Source organism: Prionailurus bengalensis, chromosome B1, assembly GCF_016509475.1.
Source record: "Prionailurus bengalensis isolate Pbe53 chromosome B1, Fcat_Pben_1.1_paternal_pri, whole genome shotgun sequence".
Lineage (NCBI taxonomy): Eukaryota > Metazoa > Chordata > Mammalia > Carnivora > Felidae > Prionailurus > Prionailurus bengalensis.
The window spans coordinates 28,394,420-28,414,970 of NC_057344.1; the positions used below are offsets into that span (position 1 = coordinate 28,394,420).

Consider the following 20,551-nt stretch of genomic DNA (forward strand, 5'->3'; position numbering starts at 1 on the left):
CCATATATGCATATATGGTCAACAGAGTTATGACAAATGAGCCAAGAATAACAATGCACAAAGGGCAGTCTCTTTTATAAGTGGTGCTGGAAAAACTGGGCAGCTACATGCAAAAGAATGAAATTGGACCACTATCTTACACCATTAACAAAAATTAACTTAAAATGAATTAACAACCTGAATATAAGACCTGAAACCATAAAAGACGAAGAAGAAAACACAGGTGGATAAGTTTCCTGATATCAGCTTTGGAGATGATTTGTCAGACTTGACATCAATCAAATCTGATTTGTCAGACTTGACATCAAAAGCAAAGACAACAAAAGCAAAAAAGTGGCACTGTATCAAACTAAAAAGCTTCTGCACAGCAAATGAAACCAATAAAATGGAAAGGCAACTTACTGAATGGGAGAAAATATTTGCAAATCATGTATCTGATTAGGGGTTAAGATCACAAAAATATGTAGGGGCACCTGGGTGGCTCAGTCGGTTGAGCAACTGACTTCTGTTCAGGTCATGATCTCATGGTCTGTAAGTTCGAGCCCCGTGTCAGGCTCTGTGCTGACAGCTGAGAGCCTAGAGCCTGGAGCCTGCTTCGGATTCTGTGTCTCCCTCTCTCTCTGCCCCTCCCCACTCATGCTCTGTCTCAGAAATAAATAAACATTTAAAAAAAAAAAAATCACAAATATGTAAAGAACTCATGGAACCTGACACCAAAAAAACAGTCTAATTTAAAAATTTGAAGAGGATCACAAATACATGTTTCCAAAGAAGATCTACATATGACCACCAACACAATCAACATCATCATCAGGGAAATGCTAAACCACAATGAGGTATCTCACACCTGTTAATAATAGCCATTATTATAAAGACAAGGTATCACTGTTGGAGAAGATGTGGAGAAAAGGGAACTCTCATGCACTGTTGGTGTGAATGTAAATTGGTGCAATTGAAAATAGAACCACCCTATACTTCAGTAATCCAGTTCTGGTACTTACCCAATGAAACCAAAAACGCTAACTGAAAAGGATACATGCACTCCCTTGCACACAGCACCATTGTTCACAATAGCCAAGATACAGAAACAACCTAAGTATCCATTGATGGATACGTGGATAAAGAAAATCTGATACACACACACACACACACACACACACACACACACCTGAAATATTATCTAGCCATAAAAGAGTGAAATCTTGCCATATGCAATAAAATAGATGGACCTTGAGGCCACTATGCTAAGTGAAATAAGTCAGAAAAAGACAAATGTATGATCTCACCTTTATGTGGAATCTAAAAAAAAAAAAAAAAAAAGGCTCATCAATAGAAAACAGATTGGTGGTTGTCAGACACAGCAGATGGGAGACGGATGTATGAAGGAGTCAAAAGTATACACTATCAGTTATAAAATAAATAAGTAAAGAAGTCATGGGGATGTAATATATAGCACACTAAGTACAGTTAATAAAACCATATTGTTTATTTAAAAGCTACTAAGAGAGTAAATCTTACAAGCTCTCATCACCAGGGCACCTGGGTGGCTCAGTCCATTAAACATCTGACTCAACCTTGGCTCAGGTCATGATCTCATGGTTCGTGAGTTCAAGCCCTGCATCGGACCCTACACTGACAGTGCAGACCCTGCTTGGGATTCTCTCTCCCTCTTCCTCTCTCTCTGCCCCTCCCCGGCTCATGCACACACGTGCACCCTCTCACCCTCTCTCAAAAATAAACATTTAAAAATAAAAATTGTAAAACACTTGCTGTTTTTTAAAACAAGATATTATTAATTCAAATTATACTAACGCACAAAAAGAAAAGAAACGTTACCTTGATAGCTTTCTGGGAATTGGGTAGTCCTTCCTCTATGTCTTCTAAAAGAATTCCTCCTAAGCCTCGCTGGTCATGCTTATCTAACAGCCTAAGTAGGGCTTTCTTATCTTTCAAGTTGTATTTGGGCTTGAAGGCATACTTCCCATCTATCACTTCAATTTTCGGATTATTGACTAATGCCTGTAATGATGACAGAATTTGGATATATTAATAAAAGGAAACCTCATATATACATTCTTAAATTCTATTATTTTAAAAACATCAAACCCAATATAGTTGTATGTTAAAAGTATCTTGTGAGTATCAACTAGCATATCTAAAATACTGGACATCCAGGATCCAAAAACAACAGGTAGAGATCAGCATGTTGCTCACTTTTTATAAAAGAAACTTATTATCTACATCAATTATTTAAATGAGAAAAACCATTTTATCACAACAGATTTGAAGAAACTATACCCAGATTCTCTTGGAAAATAAAAAAAAAAAAAGAATAAACACCAGTTAACATTAATAGACAAAGTGAACTGGGTATTGCCCATCCCAACCTCAAAGTACAGTTTATCGCATACTGGCACTATGTAAGAAACATAACCCTGGGAGGACTTTATCAATAGTCTGCCCCACCTGGTATCAAATGGTACTTATAGGTGTGGAAGGAACTGAAAAGTACCAGACTTGTGCATATAAGAAATCTACCGATAATGGCAGCTTGAGAATGAAACTGAGTAGGAATGCAGGAATTACTGAATATGAATTATATTCTTAGTCAGTTCTGCTATATAGCTACTATCAGAAGGAAAGCTCCTCAAAGAAGAGCTATCCTATTTATTTTCTTCTGCAGCTGCCAGCCTGACCCTGGAAAGGAGAAAGAGAAAAAACAAAGAAGAAAGGAGGGGGAACAGAAAAGTAGTAATAATTTTAAACTAATGTTGGTAGTCCATGAAATTTCAAGATTGGGTAAAGCAACAGAATTTGAATGTGGATTACAACTATTTGTGCATCAATGATACAATGAGCTATAATGTTACTGATTAACTGTTCATTTTATAAAAATCAAGTACAGTATCTTGCTTAGTAAAATAAATTATTAAGTTATATTTTAGAAACTTTACATTTGATTTTTAGAATACAGCACTGGTCACACAAAGTATTCTTCTTAATTGTCATTTCATACTTAAGTAGAAATGAGGGAAATGTGTGAATTTTAAAAAAGCTATTAATTTCTAAATTAGCATGGTCACTGATTATTGTGGGGTTTGTTTTCTTCCAATGATGTGTGTACATACACAATGTTAAGGATTAGTTTTTGAAGTAATCTGTTAGAGGCAATAATACCACCATCATGTCATAATAGTAGTAACAGCATAACAAATATCTCATTATCCCTATACTACCTCATGGTATAAATGTCTAAAACATACATAAAAACAATACAATTTGACAAAATACATTCTAAATTTAGCAATTAAAAAAAAGCAATTATTCTGGAAAAACTTAAATGAAGTGGTACAATGACAGACTTCTTTATAATTTTTATGCTAAAGTCTTCGACATTTTGAAATAGATACATAAGAACTTAAGAAAACCAATAAATCAAACCACCTTAAAATGTGTATGTTTAAAATACAAAAACAAAGACCCTATGCCAATTCTTTTAAGTAAAAATTATCAGATTTCAGTATATTAAAAATCTTAGTTACAGCAAATATTTCATGGTAACCAACTTTCTTAATGCTATTTTAAGCCTAGTCTTACCTCAGTCATTAGCCATTGTTTCTGCTTGAGTCCTATATCTAAATGTTGTGTTTCATCCAAAATTTCTTCTAAAGTGAGAGGATGTGTATCTCCTCGCTGATGCCGTGTCTATTGAGGGAAAAAATTGTTATTAGGAGACAGTTTTAAAATGCTACATGTATTAAGTAATAGATACAAGTAAGGGAATCTTTCAGGAATGTAGAACATGTATCATTTGAGGCAACACGATTATAGTGATGAACAGAATGGACTATAAAAATCAAACAGAACTGAGTTCAAATTTGCAGCTCTAAAAAATCAAATGATAAACTGAGAAAAAATATTTTCAGCTCATTATCACAAAGAGCTAATCTTCCTAATATTTTAACAGCTCCAAAAACCTAATAGGAAAATGACCCAAAGTAAGGAGCATATAAATCACAGAAAAGGAAATGTAAAAAACCTTAAATATATGAAAAGATACTCAACTTACACCAAAATATTTCATAACCATTACACTGGCAAAAATCCATATTTTTTATGGTTTTTTTTTAATGTTTGTTTATTTTTGAAAGAGAGACAGAGTGTGAGCAGGGAAGCAGCAGAAAGAGAGGGAGACAGAGAGTCTGAAGCAGGGTCCAGGCTCTGAGCTGTCAGCACAGAGCCTGATGTGAGGCTTGAACTCACAAACCACAACATCATGACCTGAGCCGAAGTCGGATGCTTAACCAACTGAGTCACCCAGGTGCCTCATCAAAAATCCGTATTTGATGACTCTATCAATGAGGGTGTAAAGAAACAGGCCTTCCCACACATTGCTGGTAAAAATGCACACTGACACAACTCCTAGGGAACACAATTTGGCAATATAAATGCATTTAAACGCTTTGACACAGCAATCCATTTCTAGGAATTTACCTTACAGCACAACTTAAAATAAGTGACACAGTCACTGCAGCTCTGGTTGCAAAAGGAAAATATTATAAACAATATGTGGCCAGCAATTGATTAAATCACCCAGACTGATTAAACTATAGAACATCTATGCTACTATACAGATGTTTAAAAAGAAAATGCAGATGTTCTCTATGTGCTAATTTGGAAAGCAGTCCAGAACAAATTATTGAATAAAAACATGCAGGATCACCTGGGTGGCTCAGTCAATTAAGCGTCCAACTTCAGCTCAGGCCATTATCTCACAGTTCATGAGTTTGAGCCCCGTTTCAGTTTGTGCTGACAGCTCACAGCCTGGAACCTGCTTCAGATTCTGTGTCTCCCTCTCTGCCCCTCCTCTGCTCACACATGCTCAAAAAAATATATCAACATTAAAAAATAAAAAAAAAACTTTTTTAAAGTCCTCCAAACAAAACCCTCCTGTGAATTTAAAATCAGTTCATTACAGGGGCGCCTGAGAGTCTCAGTTAAGCATCTGACTCTTGATTGTGGCTCAAGTCATGATCTTCGCAGTTGTGACATCCAGCCCCATTATCAAGCTCTGTGCTAAGTGTAGAGTCTGCTTAAGATTCTCTCTCTCCCCCGCCTCAGCCCCTCTCCCCCGCTCACACACTCTCTCCCCACCCAAAAAATCAATTCATTGCAAAAATTAAAAACCCTGATGGGGCGCCTGGGTGGCGCAGTCGGTTAAGCGTCTGACTTCAGCCAGGTCACGATCTCGCGGTCCGTGAGTTCGAGCCCCGCGTCAGGCTCTGGGCTGATGGCTCGGAGCCTGGAGCCTGCTTCCGATTCTGTGTCTCCCTCTCTCTCTGCCCCTCCCCCGTTCATGCTCTGTCTCTCTCTGTCCCAAAAAAAATAAATAAACTAAAAAAAAAAAATTTTTTTTTAATTTTTATTATTTTTTTTTTAATTTTTTTTTTCAACGTTTATTTATTTTTGGGACAGAGAGAGACAGAGCATGAACGGGGGAGGGGCAGAGAGAGAGGGAGACACAGAATCGGAAGCAGGCTCCAGGCTCCGAGCCATCAGCCCAGAGCCCGACGCGGGGCTCGAACTCACGGACCGCAAGATCGTGACCTGGCTGAAGTCGGACGCTTAACCGACTGCGCCACCCAGGAGCCCCAAAATTTTTTTTTTAAAGAAAAAACAGGAAGTTCCCTCAGAGAGCCCCCTGAAAGAACCAGCCCTGCCTACACCCAGACTTCAGCCCAGTGAGATAGATTTTGGACTTCTGACTTCTAAAACTGTAAAATAATAAATTTGTGCTTTTTTAAGCCACTAAGTTTGTGGTAATTTGTTACAGCAGCAATAGAAAATGAATATCTGTACTTTCTTCCCTTTAAATCTATAAATCTTGAAGTATTTATAGCTATACATCAATTAAAACCAAGTATTCAGGGGCGCCTGGATGGCTCAGTTGGTTGAGCATCCTGCTCTTAATTTCAGCTCAGGTCACGATGTCACAGTTTGCAGGACTGAGTCCAGCCATCAGGCTCTGTGCTGACAGCACAAAGGCTGCTTGGGAATCTCTCCCTCTTTCTCTGCCCCTCCCTGCTCACACAAGAAGATGCTCGCGCGTGTGAGAGAAGATGCTCTCTCTCTATATATACACACACACACGTGTATACATATAAATAAACTTTAGAGGGGAAAGTAAAAAATAAACAAAATAGTTATTCTGTATCCTCCATTAACACTGATTAAATCTAACATATTTGCCTTAGTTTTCTTCACATTAAACCTTTCCCCCCATTAAGTTAAATATAAAATTATCAAAGGCCAAGTTAATCTTAAAATCTAAGCAGAAAAGAATGAATACATCTCAAGAAAAATAAAAAAGCACTAGCCCTATGTTTATTATTATATTTAAATTTAAATATGGGATTTTTACAATCAGAACAAGCTCAAAAACGAAAGTAATATTCATTGTATGAAAGCCTAACCATTTTCACTGAACTATGTAAACAGAGAAGCCAAACACAGCTGTCAAATTATCAAGTGAAAACCTGTTATAACAAAATGAGGGGGGGTAAAAAAGAGCAAGAGAGATAAACCTGAGAAACTCAAAATTACTTCCTTATTTCTTGCTCTTCGATCAGGAGTTAAGAAAAATGAAAAAAAAAAATGAAGGATGCATAGAGAGACTACGTAACACTCTAAAGCTAGTTTTCAGTGAAGAACAATTACACACCTTTGTTAAATTCCTTCCTGATCACTAGATGATTTTTGGTGTATTGCATTTTGTATTTTATTTCGCTGTCTATTTTTTTTTCTTGCAACTTCGTAGAAATTGGCTTTTTTTTATAGTGGCCTTATTTTATCAACCTTAATTCTAATAGCTTGCATATTCTCTTGGTTTTCCTATGTATTTAATCATGTCATCTACAGTTCTACTTCTTCCTTTACAGCTTTTACATCTGTTACTTCTTTTTTCCTGCTTCACTGCACTAGGGGGGACTTCCAGTGTAATACCCAACAGATGTTGTGACAATCAGTACCTTTTATCTTTTTCTGACCTCAGGAGAAAACCATTCACTGTTTTACCCTAAGTATTTGGGTTTTCACAGATACCATCTCATCACAGGGTGCTTGACCAGTATTCCACAGAATCCTAGGGTTCCATAAGATGTCACTAGGGGGAGCATGAGAAACCGTGATTCTAAAAAATAAACATCAATTCTGCAACCACACATACCATGCAACCTGAGGGCTCACAGCAACAGGCAAACTACTGAGCAGCCATGCCAACGTTTTCATCAGGTCTTTTAGCACCACGTGGCAAGTAGGGCTATGTTCACTTGGACAAGCCCGTTACCAGTTTCCAATGAAATAGAGAGAAGCCACTGATAATTGGTAAGCTCTATATTGCACAAACGGGAGCACAGTAGGCTGACAGTGTCAGCAATTCCCTTCCAAATTACCTCCCCTAACCTCCCACTACACAGCGCCAACTCACTCACGGGAGTTCACAAGCTCTGCTGGCAAAAAGGAAATCTGAGGGAAATATTCATTCTGTACAAGGAATTTGTACATACCAGGACTCACCTGCCCCAGGCTGCTTTGCTGTTGTAAATGTTGTAAAACACAGATCACATAGTAAAAAGAAGTAAAATACATTGTGAAGTGTTTGTTTTTTGAAATATTCTCATTTAATAAATCCCTGTGGTTTGATAATTTGTTAGCATTTGTTTTATAAACATGTCTGACAGTCCAGTGCAATGATTTTTTAAGATGAGATTAAGTGACAGAGAGGATTCAAAGCCCAGGCCCACAAACAATTCTAATAAGGTTAGTAATCAAAAACTATAATCCCCTGTTGAATCACTTTATTGTACACCTGAAACAAATATAACATTGTATGTTAACTACACTAGGATCAAAATAAAAACTTAAAAATAACTAGGGTCACCCAGCTGACTCAGTCAGCATGCGACTGGATCTCAGGGTTGTTAGGACCCCATATTAGGTACAGAGTGCTTAAAAATAAAATCTAAAAAAAAAAAAAAAAAAAAGAGGCCTACCATTCTAATGAAAAGCTACTCGCCAATTTTAGATGGGCTGGTAACCCAAGGTGTCTTATTTCATTGTACACTGTTTGTAGCAAACAATATGTAATGGCTCCGGCAAAACTGAAAAGATTCTTAACTATAAGTCACAGACACTGGACACAGTCGATGTACTTAATATTTTAAATAGCTACTGGAATCTCAAAACGAAACAGAGTTAAGCTTTTGTTAAAAAAAAGAAAATAATAAGTCACATTCAGTGAAAAAGCTCAGGAAACAAGTTATTGGTAATAGAACTTACTGCCCAGAACAGAGGGGACTTAGAGGAGGGAAATCACAGTTGGTAGGAACCTAATAATGACAACATGTCAAATGATAGTAAAATGCACAGCATGAGAAATTGAAAAGTACCAAAAAGTATAAGGTAAGTCGACAAACTGAGGACACAGCACATAATGCTGCACAAATTTAACAAACTAACAACAGCTTGTCTATGCAAGTTGACAAATCAACAGGTTTCACTAATAAATGTAGTAATTTATTCACTATTCACTATTCATCATTTTTCACTAATAAATGTAGTTTGTGCAGAATCTTTAAATGACAAATTTCAAGAAAAACTCCTCTGCCACAAAGAACTGCCACGACAAAGCAAAGAGTAGGATATACTTGATGTAGTGCCTTCACATCTGGAAACAAAGGTCTCTCTTAGAGTAACTGCTCTGTTATCTTCACTGATGTGCCCCATCAATGGTTGGCTCAATAGAAGGTTTTAACTCTCGTGAAAAAACAAATATTCTGATGTCGTCACAAAACACTATTTCTTCAGAGAGGTACTGGAATCAAAAACCCTTGAAATGAAAAATGTCCCAAACGATGCTTTTAAAAATGATCTTCTTTATTAAGCAGAGACTAGTGCACTTCAACACATAAATCTATGTACAGAAATTCAGTGGCTCAGCAGAGGAGTCCTTGAAAGAATATTTAACCTAAAAGGTGAATTTCAGCTGAAAGGTCATACTTTACTGAATGCTTTGAAAATGAAGAATGACTGCAGAAGCCAGTTTTCATAGCAGACATTTTTTTAAACCTATGAACTGGCTGAACAAGTTTCTGCAAGCCTCAAAAACAATGCTTTAAGTGATAAGACTTCGAAGGAAAACAGAATCTCTGGAAAAGTCGTGTGACAAAAGAAAATTCTGTAATGCTGTTCGGTCTGGAGAATGAGGAAGGATATTAGCAAGTCTCAAGCATTACTGAAAACCACCCAGAAGAACTAAGAAAACAAAATTAAACAATGTTTTTCCTATCTTTCAACACAAATCTACACCTGGAAGAAGGACCCTTTCTCTGACTCTTCTGTTCATCTGAGAACAAGTAAGTTGCCTACTTAGATAAGGTTTAAAAAAAAAAAAAATCGTAGATGGGGCCCCTGGCTGGCTCAGTCTGTGGAGCATGCAAATCTTGATCTCAGGGTTGTGACTTCAAGCCCCTCATTGGGTGCAAAGATTACTAAAAACTAAAATCTTTAGAGGAACATGGGTGGTTCAGTTGGTTGACTGTCTGACTCTTCATTTCAGCTCAGGTCATGATCCCAGGGTCATGGGACTGAGCCCTACGTCAGGACTGGAGCCTGCTTAAGATTCTCTCTCCCCCACTCTGTGCCTCACCCTCTCTCCCTGCTTGCTCACTCTCTCTAAAAATAAAATAAAATAAAATCTTTAAAAAATATCACAGAAAAAACTGAATTTTACCTATACTACTGACTCACATTAAAGCTAATACCCTATCTGGGAAGGAGGAACCACACAAAGGAAAAGAGTAGGCTAAAAAAATAGGACAAAATACAAAGACAGAAAACTGACATTCTCTACTCAACAGAAAACTGACAATTATTATTGACTTATCATATCCACAATTTACTGATTAGATAATAAACATGAACTATAGATATAACAATTTTTACAAGATTCTCTAAGACCTAAAAATGATAAAATATTTCAAGGGTTCTTTCAGGGTACAATGACTGACAAAATGCTCTTCTACTGGTTTAAGGCAGTTTGCTTCTACTACTAATTTGTTATAAGTTTTCATCATGAATCAGTGTTAAATTTTGTCAGAGGCTTTGTTTTGTATGACATGACCTCTTAATATGACTTCAACTGTTTTTTAAATATTAACTACCATATTCCTAAAATAAACTTCATCATAACATATTATCTTTCTTATATATATGAGTAGATTCCATTTGTATCTTTTTAAGGATTTTTACATCTGTATTTATGAGATAATGGTGTATAATTTAAATACTTTATTTAAAACTGTGAATAAATTTGCGTTCTGGACCCAACCCTGCTATCAACCAGAACTGTCCCTATAATAAGCTAGCCATTTAATTTCCCTGGACTTCAGAGTTTCTAAATTCAAATATAACTGTTAGAATTAATTCAGACAGGAGCTGAGCCAGTGTTTCTCAAACTTCAGCCTGTGTCAATCACCTGAAGGGCTTATTAAACCACAGACTGCTGAACTGCTTTCCCAGAGTTTCAGACTAAACAGATTTAGGAAGTGGCCCCCAAATTTTCACTCCTGGTAAATTCCCAAGTTTAAAAAAAAAAAAAAAAAACTACCTAGGTGATGATGATGATGCCATTGTTTGGAGAATGACACTTTGAGAACCACTGGGCTAGTAAATCAAAATAATCAAATTTTTCAACATGATGGGTTTCTTTTCATGTTTATTTACTTTGAAAGAGAGAGAGCAAGAGCTGGGAAGGGGCAAAGAGACAGGGAGAAAGAATCCCAAGGAGGCTCCACACTGCCAGCACAGAGCCCAACACGGAGCTTGATCTCACAGAACCATGAGATCATGACCTGAGCCAAGACCTGAGCCAAAACCAAGAGTCAAACACTTAACCGAATGAGCCACTCAGGCACCCCTCAACATGATGTTTTAAATAACCAAGATATATCCACATAAAACCACAATAAAGGGTAATGGTGAGAACTGTGAGAACTGAGAGAAAATCATTCTAATAAAAACAAAGTGCACTACAGGGATATGTTGTCTCAGGACTAGTGTCACATTAGGAGAAAGTGGCATCCTTCATAAGGGAATTTTCAAAATAATTTGCTTTTTTTAGACAACACTTTCAAGCAATGATATTTGTTTTACATTAACTTTTTCTATTAAAACCCTTCTGGGGCGCCAGGGTGACTCAGTTGGGCATCTAACTCTTCATTTCAGCTCAGATCATGATCCCAGCGTCGTGGGATCAAGCCGTGTTGAGCTCTGCACTGAGCATGGAGCCCTATTGAGATTCTTCCTTTCTCTTTCTTTCTCTTTCTCTCTCTCCCCTGCCCACCCCCCCAACCCTGGCTCAATCTCTCTAAAGCAATTAATTAATTAAATCCTTCTAAAATGGACCATGAAATTCTTCTATCTTTTCAAACAAGTCCACTAAACATTTAAACATCTCAGGAGCTAGTGAGATGTGTTGGGCAGTTTTGTCCGTGTGCCAAATGTTCTCAGTATTATGATTTTGAAGTTCTTGTATCTGCCTTCAATTTTTTTTTCCTGTTTAGTACCCCTAAACCCAATTAGCAAATCCCACTGTGCCTATCTTAAACAGTTCTCTTACGGTGCCCCTTGAACTTTCTCCATATAATTTCTACGTAATTTTCACTAAGCAATTAAAAAGTTCCTCTTTAAATAAATGAATAAGTTGTAAGGAGTTTTCTGTTATTAACTTTTTTGCTTCCTAAGCTCTTGGTTTTATCAGATCTTCAAAAATGGGACAGCTGAAAACCTTCCACGAATCAATCTACAGACCACCTCCCATATGTATTCTTTTCCCTTTTCATAAATAGGCCCTCTCCTGTTTACAGCAACAAAAAAGGTAACACTCTCACTTCCACCTAGAATTTATGATACATTGCCTGGAGATGTAGTAAACTCTGGGGACCCCCAAAAAAAGACAAGTCAAAAAATATTGTTTGCAAGAACAACTTATAAACAATGAAGTGTCATAAACTATCCACTATAGGGCTTCTTATCTTTTCTAGTCTTATATATTTTTCTAAGAGTTAAAAATAGGATATTTTAGCTCCTGCTAGGATATTCTGATGTGATATTGTCTGTGAGCAATTCAGAGCAATTTCCTTTAAACAACTTTATCTCTTCCAACCCCACATACCCCACACTTCCATGCTGCACTGTCCAAAAATGCACTGTTCTTTTGGGAGAGGCTAATAACAGCAAAGTAAATAAAGGGAATATTGGTAAGAAATATCTAACAAGAAAACTAAATTTTTTGAGTACTTAAATATAAGTAATTCTCTTCAGCAATTCTCAAACCTCATTCCATGAATATCTATTAGCTTAAAGAAAAAGCACATTTAAAAAGCTTTAAATATCAATTAAGCAATATCAATTAAGAGGCTGACTTTATAACAAGTACTTTCCAGGAACACCAAATTATTCAAATTATGCTCCATAAAACCCACAAAAACTATATACAGACTATTTTAGATTAAGTGTGCATTATTCGACATAGTTAAAACATATTTTGTAAATCACATCATGAAACTTTTATTCTAAGTAAATTCTCGTATCTTTTGAACACTTTAATATTCTACCTCTAGTAAAAAAAAAAAATCAGTCATAGCTCACTGTAAGAATGAATCATTTTTAGCAATAGGTATTCTTCTACTTTATCACTAATTACCCCAAAATAAAATTTGTGGCATTATTTTTGAATCATTCCCTTTTATTTCTATCTAAAAGCTGAATGCCAGAGATCAGAAGATGTAAGTCCACACACTTAGAAAAGCAGTAACACACTTTTCATATCCCTTCATATTATTAATTTATAATGATACAAATAGGTAAACAGCCTATTTGTTTTTAAAATTATAAAAAGGATAAATTAATTCTATTGGACTCATCATATAATTTTAACCTCAACTACCTTAATAGTATCTTTCAGTATGCAATTCTGTAACTTCTCAGTGGTTTTTATATTACTTAAAATATGCTTAACCTATTTATTTTAACTTAAAAGGAAAAGATATTTTACGATTAAAAACAAGTTTGATATAGCTGGTTGGTCTGACAATGGAGACGAGCTTTGTTAACTGGAAGATACTTTCTATAAATATAACAAGCTAAACTTTCAACCTACAGGTTTTGACTAAAATATATTTATATACATAATAAGATAAAAGCATCTTATGAAAAAACTCCATTGGCAAACATGCACTGATATTAATAATGTTTTTGAGAGGGGTGTCTGGGTGGCTCAGTCGATTGAAGGTCCAACTCTCGGTTTCAGCTTGGGTCATGATCTTGTGGTTTCGGGAGTTCAAGCCCTGCATTGGGCTCCGTACTTATGGTGCGGAGCCTGCTTGTGATTCTGTGTCTCCCTCTCCACCCCTTCTCAACTTATGCTGTCTCTCCAGCTCTCAAAATAAATAAATAAACTTAAAAAAATAATATTTTTGGGGCGCCTGGGTGGCGCAGTCGGTTAAGCGTCCGACTTCAGCCAGGTCACGATCTCGCGGTCCGGGAGTTCGAGCCCCGCGTCAGGCTCTGGGCTGATGGCTCAGAGCCTGGAGCCTGTTTCCGATTCTGTGTCTCCCTCTCTCTCTGCCCCTCCCCCGTTCATGCTCTGTCTCTCTCTGTCCCAAAAATAAATAAACATTGAAAAAAAAAATTAAAAATTAAAAAAAATAATAATAATAATATTTTTATTTTCTCAATGACTTATGATTATATCAGATTAAAGAAAATGCCTATAAGGGGAAGAAGGAGGAACTGATATAATTAGACATTTGCTAAGTCTTGGTAAAGTCTTTATGATATACTTCATAAAAAATTAGGACCAGGTAATAACTCCTTTGACAAATTAGGTGATTCTCATTCTTTTGCTTTCAACAAAACTGAAGGAGTAGAACCTAATAAAACATTAAACTAATGGATGCTTGATGATAAATCTTTAAGTAATTTCTGATATAACTTGGAAGGTTTTACTATCACAAAACTTCCAGCAGAATGAGCTTATTTAAATGAACACTTATTGGGGCGCCTGGGTGGCGCAGTCGGTTAAGCGTCCGACTTCAGCCAGGTCACGATCTCGCAGTCCGGGAGTTCGAGCCCCGCGTCAGGCTCTGGGCTGATGGCTCAGAGCCTGGAGCCTGTTTCCGATTCTGTGTCTCCCTCTCTCTCTGCCCCTCCCACGTTCATGCTCTGTCTCTCTCTGTCCCCAAAATAAATAAAAACGTTGAAAAAAAAATTAAAAAAAAATAAATGAACACTTATTTTTTAATAAATAAACAACCTACAAAATCTAAAAAGAACAGAAATTGGTGCCAAATCTGATTTCATTCTATCAATACATATTACATATTGCCAGACAGAAAAACTTCTGGAAGAAGAGAGGAGACAATTCCATTCACTTCATTAAAAAATGAACCCCGAGGGCTGCCTGGGTGGCTCAGTCAGTTGGGTGTCCGACTTTGGCTCAAGTCAATGATCTCACAGTTGATGTCTCTCTCTCAAAAATAAATAAAAACGTTAAAAATAAATAAATAATGCCAAGTGCGCCTGGGTGACTCAGCTGGTTAAGCGTTCAACTTCAGCTCAAGTCATGAGTTCAAGCCCCACGTCAGGCTCTGGGCTGACAGCTCAGAGCCTGGAGCCTGCTTCAGATTCTGTGTGTGTGTGTGTCTCTCTCTCTCTACCCCTACCCTACTCATGCCTGCCTGCCTGCCTGCCTGTCTCTCTCTCTCTCTCTCTCTCTCTCTCTCTCTCTCTCAAAAGTAAATGAACATTAAGAAAATTTTTTTGAGAAAATGAACCCCTGCTGAATAACTATTACACACAAAGCAAATTTTATCAAAATTTTAATATATGTAAGTTATTCTAATCAACTGTGTGCTAATAATTTTGACAGTAGTTAGAACCTTATGGTCACAAGTTTTTTGTTGTTGTTTTGTTTTGTTTTTTTAATGTTTATTTTTGAGAGAGAGAGTGTGCGCACAAGCCGGGAAGGGGCAAAGAAAGAAGGAGACAGAGGGTCCGGAGTGGGCTCTGTGCTGACAGCAGAGAGCCTGATGTGGGGCCCAAGCTCATGAACCATGAGATCATGACCTGAGCTGAAGTTGGATGCTTAACTGACCAAGCCACCCAGGCACCTCAAGAAAAACATTTCCAATTCCAATTTATATATAGTATTGTAGCAAATAAGTTTGACAGATGATGATTAAAATATTTTCAAGAATAAAAATAGAGAACATTAGGATAAAATGCACTGGAAGTAACAGAACAGACATACAAGTTCAAAAGGAAAATAATTAAAATTTCCAAACATATGTTTGTGTTTACGTTTTTAATAAATAATGGGACTTAGAACCCCTTAGAGGTATTTTGTTGAAATGTGACAATATGTCAGAAATTCCATCCTCTTGCTGAAAAACTGTTATTGTCTATTTCAATATGTGCAAAGGGACACACAATCTCTGGAAACTGTTTCAGGAAATAATTGAGCACAAATTTGAAGATAACAGTCCTAAAGAAAGTGAGAAGTAAGGGTCATACAGATTAAGTGAAGACTGTTATCAACAGAGTAACAAAAATATGACATTTGAATGTCAATCTCCCTCAATAAACTAACAGCCATGAGAGCATATTTTTCTAGGTAGTCCCACCATTAATGCTATAAATAGCATATAGGTTTTAATAACTTGTTTACCACATAGGGGAATAAGTGCATGGAATGAATGAATAGTGAATATGTATCAAAGTGTATTATTTGATAATGGGAAATTACAAACTGATTTCTACTACAAGTCAAATATAAACTACAAATTTCAGTCAGAGTCAGACATTGACATTAAGTCTCTTAAATTACACAAGAAAAGGCCTAACAAAAAAAAATTTTGATTTCTATTTTAAGCAATACATAGCTGAAATTTGAAATAACAAAAACAGCATTTTGACTTTTTTGAAGAGATACAAATAGTAACTAAAAAGGAATGAGTTTGGCAGAAGGGGGCAAATTTGAAATCATTTAGCCATAAATGAAATTTCATTTTAATAAGTGAAGTTAGGACTCAAAGTCTTTGGTAAAGCCAAAATGTTATATCATCAGAAGTTCAAAACTTACCTCAAAAAAAAAAAAAAAAAAAAAAACCAGTATATCCTCCATCAAATCTTAAATTCTAAGTCTTTTGTGAGACAATGCTTTTCTAAGACCTTCAGTAATTTTCTAGTTTCCTCCTCCAAAGATTGCAGAAATGCCATCATCACCATATGCCTGAACTACGTAGTTTTTACTTTTCACATCGGTGGAAATAAGAGTATGCAAATCATTCACATCTTTCCACTGGTTTTGCCAGCAAGTATTGAGTAATTGGAAGGTGACTGTATCTACTGCCTGGGCTAATTTATAAGTGAAATGGTGGGCTTAAATTGTATAGTTGAATTAATGTAAATTAAATATGGGGCGCCTGGGTGGCCCAGTTGGTTAAGAATCCGACTTCAGCTCAGGTCATGATCTCATAGTTTCATGAGTTGTAGCCCAGCGTCAGGCTCTGTGCTGACAGCTCAGAGCCTGGAGCCTGCTTCTGACTCTGTGTCTCCCTCTCTCTCTGCCCCTCCCCTGCTCATGCTGTCTCTCAAAAATAAACGTTTAAAAAAATTTTTTTAAATATACTTAAGTAACTTGTAGCAGTACTAATCTGATATAATGTAAAAGGCTTAAAATATTTTTTAATTGGATTTTATTTTATTTTTTTATTTTATTTTATTTATTTATTTTTTAATTTACATCCAAATTAGTCATCATAGAGTGCAACAAGATTTCAGGAGTAGATTCCTTAGTGTCTCTTACCCATTTAGCCCATCCCCCCTCCCACAACCCCTCCAGTAACCCTCCATTTGTTCTCCATATTTATGAGTCTCTTATGTTTTGTCCCCCTCCCTGTTTTTATATTATTTTTGTTTCCCTTCCCTTCTGTTCATGTTTTGTCTCTTAAAGTCCTCATATGAATGAAGTCATGATTTCTGTCTTTCTCTAATTTCACTTAGCATAATACCCTCCAGTTCCATCCACGTAGTTGCAAATGGCAAGATTTCATTCTTTTTGATTGAAAAGGCTTACAATATTAAATATTTTTTAGCTTTACTGAGGTGTAGTAGGGATACAAAAGACTGCACATATTGAAACATGCAATTTGATAAATTTTGACATGTATATACAAATTTACTTCTGAAAATCCCAATCCTCTTCCCCTGCCAAAAAGTTAAATAGGATTTGTATCATTTGAGAAAAGTACTTACCTTCATGTAATTCACAATCTTAGCAAGAACGCCAAACTTATACCCAGAGCTTCCTGACAGAGCTTTCAAGTTAAATGATCCATTGCTATGATCTGGAAATGAAGTTCAAAAAACAATTATAACATGTTCCTACTAGATTTGATTATGACATTTAAGCAGCTAAGATTTTTAACTCTAGTAAAACATTTCTTGTTTCGAGTTTTTCCACCCAGTGTATTCTACCCTGTAAAATTTTGGCGAACAATTCAAATCCTTGACTGTATAATAAATTTATCAATTTTCGCACTAAGAATAGGAACAAAGTATAAATAATTCAAAAGCATTAAAATACATTTCTTCTGTAAGTACCTCTGCCTCACTCTTTCCTTAATTCTGATTAGATTTTCTCCCAAGATTAGAGGCATGGTGTTGTTTTTATTTTTGTTTCTTTTTTTGAAAGAGAGAGAGAGAGAGTACCACCCAGGCACTCTAGAGGCATGGCTTTTTTTTTTTTTTTTAAGTTTATTTAGTTTTAAATTTTTTTAATATTTATTTTTGAGAGAGAGCACGCGCACACGTGCGTGTGCATAAGCGGGGGAGGGGAAAAGAGAGGGAGACACAGAATCCGAAGCAGGCTCCAGGCCCCGAGCTATCAGCATAGGGCCCAATGTGGGGCTCAAACTCACAAACTGTGAGATCATGACCTGAGCCAAAGTCGGACGTTTAGCCAACTAAGCCACCCAGGCAACCCTATTTAATTATTTTGACAGCGAGAGAAGGTGCAAGTGGGAGAGGGTCAGAGAGAGAGGGAGAGAGAATCCCAAGCAGGCTACGCACTGTCAGTGCAGAGCCCGAAATGGGGCTTGAACCCACCAACTGTGAGATGATGACCTGAGCCAAAGCTGGACGCTTCAGCACCCCTAGAGGCATAGCTTTTTAAACAAGAGGATAATACAAATCTCAATCTGACACACAGAGCTTTTCTAATAAACTTAAAACCATGAGAAATGAGTAAATTACTTCTGAGGTATAAAAAGTTCCATTTATCACCTATTACATCAATTTCTATCAATGTAAAGCAAATGGGAATAAAAGAAATGATACAATAACTACACTTGAGAGAGAAACTAAGGAAAAATAAATTATAGGCACTGCCACTGCAAAAACATGGATGCTTAAAAAGGGATGGCAGCATGAGGGGCGCCTGGGTGGCTCAGTTGGTGAAGCACCAGATTTCAGCTATCTGCCCCTTCCCTCCTCATGCTCTCTCTCTCTCAAAAATAAACATTAAAAAAAGGGGGGGAGGATGACAGCAGGAAACAAGGAGCAAATCCTATAGAAGATAATTTGTTTCAGAACTTGTTATCATTTTGTTACATATTATAGGCAGAAAACCTAATCCTACCATGAATCACAAATGCATTCCATTAGTCATAAGGAGGAATAGTTCAAAAAGTAAACTCATCATAAATACTAGAAAAACATTTCAGGGACACCAGTCGGTTGAGCATCCAACTCTTGCTCAGATCATGATGCCAGGGTTGTGGGTTCAAGCCCCACAACAGGCTGCACACTGAGCATGGAGCCTACTTGAGACTCACTCCCTCTCTCTCTCCCCCTCCTCTCCTGGGCTGGCACTCAAAAGAAAGGAAAGAAAGAAAGGAAAGAAAGGAAAAAGAAAGAAAGAAAGAAAGAAAGAAAGAAAGAAAGAAAGAAAGAAAGAAAGAAAGAAAGAAAGAGAGAGAGAGAGAGAGAGAGAAAGAAAGAAAGAAAGAAAGAAAGAAAGAAAGAAAGAAAGAAGGAAAGAAAGAAAGAAAGAAAAGGAAGGAAGAAAGAAAACAAAAAAAGCAAAAAAAAAAAAACAAAAACAAAAACAAAAAAAACACCAGAAAAACATTTCAGAAGTACACATTCTATTAGCAAACCATAAACTCAGATATAAAGTTTTCATGTGGCTGATCCACAAAGGAAGAAGTTAAATAAAAAGCAGAGGTGGGGGGTGTAATCTCTGGCACCAGTTTTGTAACAATTTAAACAAATGAATGCATTAGAACAGTGCAAGTCAAATGTAATGAGTGTCAAAGATCCAAAAAGAATAGCTTTTTTTTTTTTTTTCCAGAGAATAGTTTTTAGGTGGCAACATAATACTTCTTTGAGATTAGTTCACGAGACTGCTTTACTGAACATGCTTTTTTTGAGACTAAAACAAGACGATATACAGTTTTCCTTTAAAAATCACTGTTATAATTTTAACAACTTAACAGGCACATTAAAGTCTACTATGTTTCCAAAAATAATATTATGAATGCCTTACAGGCATGCTTTCACATTATTTCAATTACGAAATACTACCTACGTGGTTCATTTTACCAAGGTGTTCGGGACACTTTAACAACAACAGCAATAACATTTACTGAACACTACTATTTGCCAAATGCATGCTAAATATTTATTTTCTCATTTAATCCCTCCCAAATAACCTGTCTCCCTTTAAACATAAGAAAACAGAGAAGCAGAAGAATACAGATTCAAATGCAGTTGTAAACACTGTGATACTGCCTTGTATAAGAATCATTAATGGGGCACCTGGGTGGCTCAGTTGGCTAAGCATCTGACTCAGGTTTTGGCTCAGGTCATGATCTCACAGTTTCATGAGTTTGAGCCCCGTGTTGGGCTTTGCAAGGATAGTGCAGAGTGCAGAGCCTGCTTGGGATTCTCTATCCTTCTCCTTCCCTCAATGCCCCTCCCCCGCTCACATGGTCTCTGTCTCTCTCAAAATAAATAAGTAAGCTTAAATTTAGAAAAAGGATCATTAACTAGCCCTTAACACAGACTATTTCATCCGAGATGGGCTATTATTCAATCAGAGTATAAAAATTCTTAAGTGCAGATTTAACGTTTTACCTTTAGTAAAATATTAAGTTTATCCTAGTGATGAATCATTACATTCTACTCCTGAAATCATTATTACAGTATATATTAACTTGGACTTAAATTTAAAAAAGAAAAAGAAAAGTTTATCCTATACTCCTCTGTAAACAACTAAGTGGGAAAGCTATGAAAAGCAGATGACACTATGTTAAGGATATGCATTACACAAATGTTCAATCATGAACTACATGCAGTTTTATCATGGAGTCTTAAACATTTAGCTAAGTGCCAGGCAGAGTAAACACTCAGTAAATATTAGCTGAAT

General features: G+C 36.5%; 1 protein-coding gene across 3 annotated transcripts in view; it reads right to left on the minus strand.

Annotated features, from left to right (window-relative positions):
• The window catches only part of GTF2E2 (general transcription factor IIE subunit 2), a 79,284-nt gene that overhangs the window by 32,183 nt on the left and 26,550 nt on the right, over positions 1-20,551 (minus strand). For all 3 annotated transcript variants that reach the window (XM_043560873.1, XM_043560864.1, XM_043560882.1), the window contains exons 3-5: positions 17,377-17,468; positions 3,598-3,705; positions 1,837-2,019 (exon numbers count right to left, since the gene is read on the minus strand). In XM_043560873.1, coding sequence (XP_043416808.1) covers positions 1,837-2,019; positions 3,598-3,705; positions 17,377-17,468 — 383 coding nt within the window. The remainder of the gene's footprint in view (positions 1-1,836; positions 2,020-3,597; positions 3,706-17,376; positions 17,469-20,551) is intronic.